General features: G+C 42.1%; 1 protein-coding gene across 2 annotated transcripts in view; it reads left to right on the forward strand.

Annotated features, from left to right (window-relative positions):
• The window catches only part of PTPRE (protein tyrosine phosphatase receptor type E), a 33181-nt gene that overhangs the window by 12347 nt on the left and 14068 nt on the right, over positions 1 to 6766 (forward strand). The window contains exons 5-10 of one of the 2 annotated variants that reach the window (XM_005424513.2): positions 626 to 716; positions 941 to 1017; positions 1130 to 1166; positions 2042 to 2139; positions 4139 to 4258; positions 5337 to 5497. In XM_005424513.2, coding sequence (XP_005424570.1) covers positions 626 to 716; positions 941 to 1017; positions 1130 to 1166; positions 2042 to 2139; positions 4139 to 4258; positions 5337 to 5497 — 584 coding nt within the window. The remainder of the gene's footprint in view (positions 1 to 625; positions 717 to 940; positions 1018 to 1129; positions 1167 to 2041; positions 2140 to 4138; positions 4259 to 5336; positions 5498 to 6766) is intronic. The other variant, XM_031059895.1, reaches the window with a different exon arrangement.

The following is a 6766-nucleotide window of genomic DNA, read 5'->3' on the forward strand; positions in this document are numbered from 1 at the left end:
TATAATTAATATAATATAGCATATTCTAATAATATAGAATTATAATATTATAAGATTATTATTATATTATCATTATTTATAATATGACAAATATATAATTTGTATTGTATATTCTTTGTATATTTATATTGCTATTATTTATTATAATATAACAACTAATATAATAAATTTCTATTTATTTATTATATAATTTATTTTCCCTTCCTCCTTTCCACCCAGGGCTGGGCCCTCACGTGCAGAGCTGAGCAGGATGTTGGATTTGTGATGCCCTGAGCAGTGGATGAAGGGCTCAGCCCAGCCCTGTTCCTGTGGCTCAGCCCAGCCCCGGTGGCTGCCCTCAGTGGCTCTGAGTCACCGTGGCAGATGGCAGCTCCAGGCAGCAGCTCCGAGTTGAACAATTTGCTAAACAACCGTGATCTCGGAGGGAAACGATTCCTGCTCTCTCCCCAGCTGCTGAACTCCTTGTCTGGAGTCAAACCTGCCAGGATAGAGAGGAATTAAAGTTACTGGGGGAAAAAGTTGAAATATATTTAGTGTTGTTGGATGCAAATTTTCCCTAAGCTGTGTGCAGTCAAAGTCACTTGTTTTCTAACACATTGACTCTGTATCTTTTGGTTTTTTTCAGTCATTAACGTCTGGATATGTGCAGGGAACGTTTGAAATGGCAAATAAGGAGGAAAACAGGGAGAAGAACAGATACCCCAACATCCTGCCATGTAAGCCATTCGCTTTTCTTTTAAACCAGACAATTCATTTTGGCACTGAGCAGGCTGCTGGTGCTGCTCACGTGCTGCAAACACTCAAATAACAATTTCACTGGTCAGAAATGCTGTTCATGTTGTCTGTGTTTGGGAACTCTGTGCCTTTCCAGCCCTCCTGCTTGCAAGGAAATACCGTATTTCACATTTACTAACTGGCCAATGCCCTTCTTTTCTTTCAGATGATCATTCCAGAGTGATTTTGACCCAAATTGATGGAGTCCCACCTTCAGACTACATCAATGCATCATACATAGATGTGAGTTGAGGGCTGCCCACAGCTGGCCAAACTTTGGCCATTAAAGAAGTAATTCTCTGCTAGCACACCTCGGCCTTTCACCTTCTAACTGCTGTGGCATTTATTTCCACAGGGTTACAAAGAAAAGAATAAATTTATAGCAGCACAAGGTAACTCCTTCTCATTTCTCTCTTCTCTATAGCTCAGGGCTGAGCACATTTAATGACAGATGTGGTGGAGAGGTTGTTTTTAGCTGCACGTGGTGGTCAGGGGGACGCTGGGTTTGGAGGTTACGGCTGAAATGAACTTGAGATGTGTGTGAGGTGAGCAGCTGCCTCCAGGCAGTTCTGTAGGTTCTGCTCTGGCAGGGGCTCATTTCCCCCTCCTGACCCTCTTTGCTGGAAACAGTAGTTAAAGTAGTTAAAAGATTAAATAATAATTTAAGATTTAATGTGTTAGAGACTCTTCCAGTGCCTAAGGGGCTCCAGGAGAGCTGGGGAGGGACTGGGGACAAGGGATGGAGGGATGGGATACAGGGAATGGCTTTAAGCTGACAAGGGGTAGATTTAGATGGCATTTGGGGAATAAATTGTTCCCTGTGAGGGTGGGCAGGCCCTGGCCCAGGGTGCCCAGAGCAGCTGGGGCTGCCCCTGGATCCCTGGCAGTGCCCAAGGCCAGGCTGGACACTGGGGCTGGGAGCACCTGGGACAGTGGGAGGTGTCCCTGCCATGGCAGGGAGTAAAAAGTAAATTATTAAATGATTTAAATGATCTTTAAAGTCCTTTCCAACTCAGACCATTCTGTGATTCTGTGTATTTCAAGAGAGGAGATTCCTTCTGAAAATGTAGATTTGGGTTCATGATGATGTAAAAGAAGACAAGAGCGGGGGTTATTTAGTGCATAAATATAGAAATTTGGTAGATTCCAAAGCTGTGCAGGTGTAGCAGACACAGCTGTGGGTGGGTGCCCAGGGCAGGCTGTGGGACTGCTCTGGGATCTGCCCCATCCAGCCCCTGTCCTGAGCAGTTCCCTGTTCTGTCTGCAGGACCCAAGCAGGAAACAGTCAATGACTTCTGGAGGATGATCTGGGAGCAGAAATCAGCCGTTATTGTCATGTTGACCAACCTGAAAGAAAGAAAGGAGGTAAGGAGCTTTCACCCTGCTCTGGATGTCCCCTGTGCTCCAAGAGCAGTCCTGGCTGCTCACGGTCTGACCAGGTGCATTTCTCACCACTTCCTGCCCTGCACAGCTGAGTTTCTGCTCCAAAATGCAGTTTTCATTTCTAAAATACTCATTTATGTCAGGTGATCTCAGGGAGAAAGTTCTGATGGACAATTGTGTCCTGCATAGCCCAGGGCCAAAGGAAAACTCCTGTGGTTTTATCCCAGTGTAAGGCAGCACTTCTGGATGGGATTGATTAGGAAGGAAGATAAAAACTCGGCTCATTTTCCTGAGTGCTAGGTTTCAAAATGCACAGTTTGTCAACTAAACAAAGAAAGATGAAGGCTTCTGTGTTGTGAGGGTGCTGCTGTTCCTTCCTGTGCCCCCCTCCTCCCCTGAGGATGGGCATTCCTTGTTTTCCTCCTGGTCTTGATTTTCCTGCACTTTCACTGCAGCTTGATGAAGCTCAAACAGCAAAGCCAGGCCATGAGGGACAATTCCCAGTGGGAGAAGCCAGAACTGTTAAATCTGGATATTCCTGATGGCTCCAAAGCAGAACTGCTTTGAATTTCTCAGTGTCTGCAGCTAAGGCTCCAAATCAGAGTGAAAACCCCACAGACCCCACAGTTGGACACCCTGTAACAAAGCTGCCAAACTGAAACAAAAGCTGTGGGGTCTGAGTTGTTAAAAAAACAATTCAAAGCTGTTCTCACCTTCTCTGCATCAGTTTAAGAAGCAGTAGCAGGGTGCTGAAGTTGTGCCAGATAAGGAGCTCTGCACACTCCCAGCTGTGCTCACCTTCTCTGGAGCCAGCTAGGAGAGCGTGGCAGGGAAAGCAAAGTCAGGGTGATAAAATTCCCTGGGTTTGGTTCTGAAATTCCCTGGATTTGGTTCTGAAATTCCCTGGGTTTGGTTCTAAGATTCCCTTTGCTTGATTCTGAAATTCTGTGGGTTTGGTTCTAAAATTCCATGGGTTTGGCTCTGAGATTGCCTGGGTCTGGCTCTGAGATTCCCTGGTTTTGGTTCTGAAATTCCCTGTGCTTTGCTCTGAAATTCCCTGTGCTTTGCTCTGAAATTCCCTGGGTTTGGCTGTGTAATTCCCTAGGTTTGGCTGTGAAATTCCCTGGGTTTGGCTGTGAAATCCCCCGGGTTTGGCTCTGAGATTCCCCAGGTTTGGTTCTAAGATTTCCTCGGTTGGGTTCTGAAATTCCCTGTGCTTGGTTCTGAAATTCCCTGGGTTTGGTTCTGAAATTTCCTGGGCTTAGTTCTGAGATTCCCCATGCTTGGCTCTGAAATTCCCTGGGTTTGGTTGTGAAATGCCCTGGGTTTGGTTCTAAGATTCCCTTTGCTTGGTTCTGAAATTCCGTGGGTTTGGTTCTAAAATTCCGTGGGTTTGGTTCCAAGATTCCCTGGGTCTGCCTCTGAGATTCCCTGTGCTTGGTTCTGAAATTCCCTGGTTTTGGTTCTGAAATTCCCTGTGCTTTGCTCTGAAATTCCATGTTTTGGTTCTAAGATTCCCTGGGTTTGGTTCTAAAATTCCCTGGGTTTGATTCTGAGATTCCCTGGGTTTAGTTTTGAAATTCCCCATGCTTTGCTCTGAAATTCCTGGGGCTTGGTTGTCAAATTCCCAGAGTTTGGTTCTAAAATTCCGTGTGTTTGGCTCTGAAATTCCCTGGGTTTGGTTCTAAAATTCTGTGGTTTTGGCTCTGAAGTTCCCTGGGTTTGACTCTGAAGTTCCCTGTGTTAGGCTCTGAAATTCCGTGGGTTTGGTTCTGAAACTCTATGTGTTGCCTGTGCTTGGCTCTGAAATTCTGTGGGTTTGGTTGTGAAGCTCCCTGGGTTTAGTTGAGAAATTTCCCACGCTTGGCTCTGAAATTCTCTGGGTTTGGTTCTAAGATTCCCTGGGTTTGGCTGTGAAATTCCCCGTGCTTGGCTCTGAAGTTCCCCGTGTTTGGCGCTGAAATTCCATGTTTTTGTGCAGGAGAAGTGTTTCCAGTACTGGCCTGACCAGGGCTGCTGGACGTACGGCAGTGTCCGTGTGTCCGTGGAGGATTCCATGGTGCTGGTGGATTACACCATCCGCAAGTTCTGCGTGCACTCGGTGAGGCCCCGGCTGCTCCCGGCCTTCCCTCTGCCCTGGGGGATGGAGAAAACCTCAAATGTTCCTTGCAAGGAATTGAGGCTCTTTGAGAAATCAGAATTTCAGAAATTGGGCTGATTTTTAGCCAAAAACCACATAGTGATCTAGGCTAAATAGCTGTGTGTTGTTGGTTTTGCTATTGTAAATTCACTTTTACCATCTATTAATCATAAGGATTTTAATATATTTGTAATCACTTCTAGCTACTTTTAAAACACCCACATAGTGATTTAGGCTAAAAAACTGTGTGGTTGTTGGTTTTGCTATTGTAAATTAACTTCTACCAATTGTTAATCACAAGGATTTTAATATATTTATAGTCACTTCTAACTTCTTTTAAAACAACTACATAGTGATTTAGGCTAAATAACTGTGTGGTTTTTCGTTTTGCTATTGTAAATTCACTTTTACCATCGTTAATCATGAGGATTTTAATATATTTGTAATCACTTTTAACTGCTTTTAATATAATAGTTGTGATCTTGCCCCTGTGGAACTTGGATTCTCACAACATCATTTATTAATTATATTTTCATTTATGACCAGTGTAATAAATGTATTATAGTTTTAACTATTATTTTAAATTATTTTATATTTATTATAGTTTTAACTATATTATAGTTTCGACTTTTGCAAAATATAGAATATTATACATAAATAAATGTATTATACATATATCGCCCTTTGCTGTTTATACATAAATAATACAGATATGTATTATTTACATATAATAATACATCTTGTATTATATACATATAAATAATACATATATGTATTATACATAAATAAATGTAAATTATACATAAATAAATGTTGTACATTTACCTTTTACAAAAATAGCTATAACTATCAAACAATAACTAATATTTTTGGTTTTGTAACTAACAATACAAACAACTCAAACATATCTGTAAAATAACTAATACTGTCTATATACTTAAATAATATTTTAAAAAACCCCAATAATTATCAACTGCTAAAAATACAAAACCAACATGAAAAATGAGATGTGACACTGAGAATCTGGGTATTCCTGCAGCTCCAGGAGGGATGCAAAGCTCCAAGGCTGGTCACACAGCTCCACTTCACCAGCTGGCCGGATTTTGGGGTGCCTTTCACACCTATTGGCATGCTGAAATTCCTGAAAAAAGTCAAGACCTTGAATCCTGCCCATGCTGGACCCATTGTGGTTCACTGTAGGTATGTATGTGCTCCTCAGACCATTCTTGTGGCTTAGCCTGGAATTATTTATATGTATTTAGATTTTTTAAAACATATTTTTAAGATTTTATGTATCTTTTATATGTATTTTATATATATATATTTCTATTTATAGTTATATTTTTTCACATATTTCTATTTAAGGGTAATAATCTGCTGAGTTTTTGCGAGCTGAGAGTAAAAACAACTTCCAAAGCTCTGTCTTTGCTGCCAGTTTAACACTCAAACAGAAGTTGTTATTCTGCTGTTTGGGGCTTTTCTTTATGAGGGATCTCCATTGTTTGGTATAAATCTGGTCTTTGTCAGAAAAACAGACTGGTGATAGAAATCTGTGGCCTTTGCCACTCAGTGCTGCTCTGGGAATTCATCCCCCACTTCTCCCACAGTCAAATTGCAGTTTTTTAATGGAAATTAGCCATGAAATGCCTGAAAAGTTTGGAAGAAAGAATTGAATTCAAGAGACTTAAATGCTGCAATTTTAAAAATGTGCTTCATCCCAATCCAGAACCAATTCCCACTCACTGGTCACTCACACAGGCACATCCTGCTGCTGAGCTGTTGAAATCTTTAATGAAACTAAAACCAAACCCCCAAACAGTTTGAAGAGAATAATTGCAACCTCTGTAGCAGCTGTAAGCTCACCCCGAGCAGGAAGTGGCTTTTCAGGAGCAATTTTCATTGCAAGGTTAGAGTAAAAAGAGCACAAGAGCAGAGTGAAAAGAAAAGAAGAGCAGCATTGTCTGCCTGGGTCTTGTTTTTAAGGAAAAAAATATGTAAATTCCTGTGTTTGTCTCTTTTTCCTTGCTAGAAATACTCCCTGGAAATGTGTGTTAGAGAAAAAGAGGGTGTTTGTCCTGCTGGGATTCACCTTCTCCCCCGGGTGTCATGAATAAAAAAAACATTTAGATGGGAAAAGTAGATTTGAGTTGTCTCAGTTGACAATATTTTTTATCGCCCTTTGCTGTGTGTGGAGCCACATTCTGGGCTTGAGCTTTGTTTGGCAGCAGCAGGAAATGCTGTGCTTGGTTTCACCAGCAGAAGGAAAGCCAAAAGCAAGGAAAATACAAAATAATTTCACCAATACCTGCAGAGATTTCAATCCCAAGGGCCAGCAGAGCACACGAGGCCGTTGTGTGCCAGGGTGAGAAGTGGAGGAGGACAGAGGTGACTCTGAGCTTCCGTCCCCCCTCAGGATGTGACACCGCTGAATTGTTGGGAAAAGGAAAGGGAAGCCATCAGCAGTGAGTA

This window comes from Geospiza fortis, unplaced genomic scaffold, assembly GCF_000277835.1.
Source record: "Geospiza fortis unplaced genomic scaffold, GeoFor_1.0 scaffold452, whole genome shotgun sequence".
NCBI classification, from domain to species: domain Eukaryota; kingdom Metazoa; phylum Chordata; class Aves; order Passeriformes; family Thraupidae; genus Geospiza; species Geospiza fortis.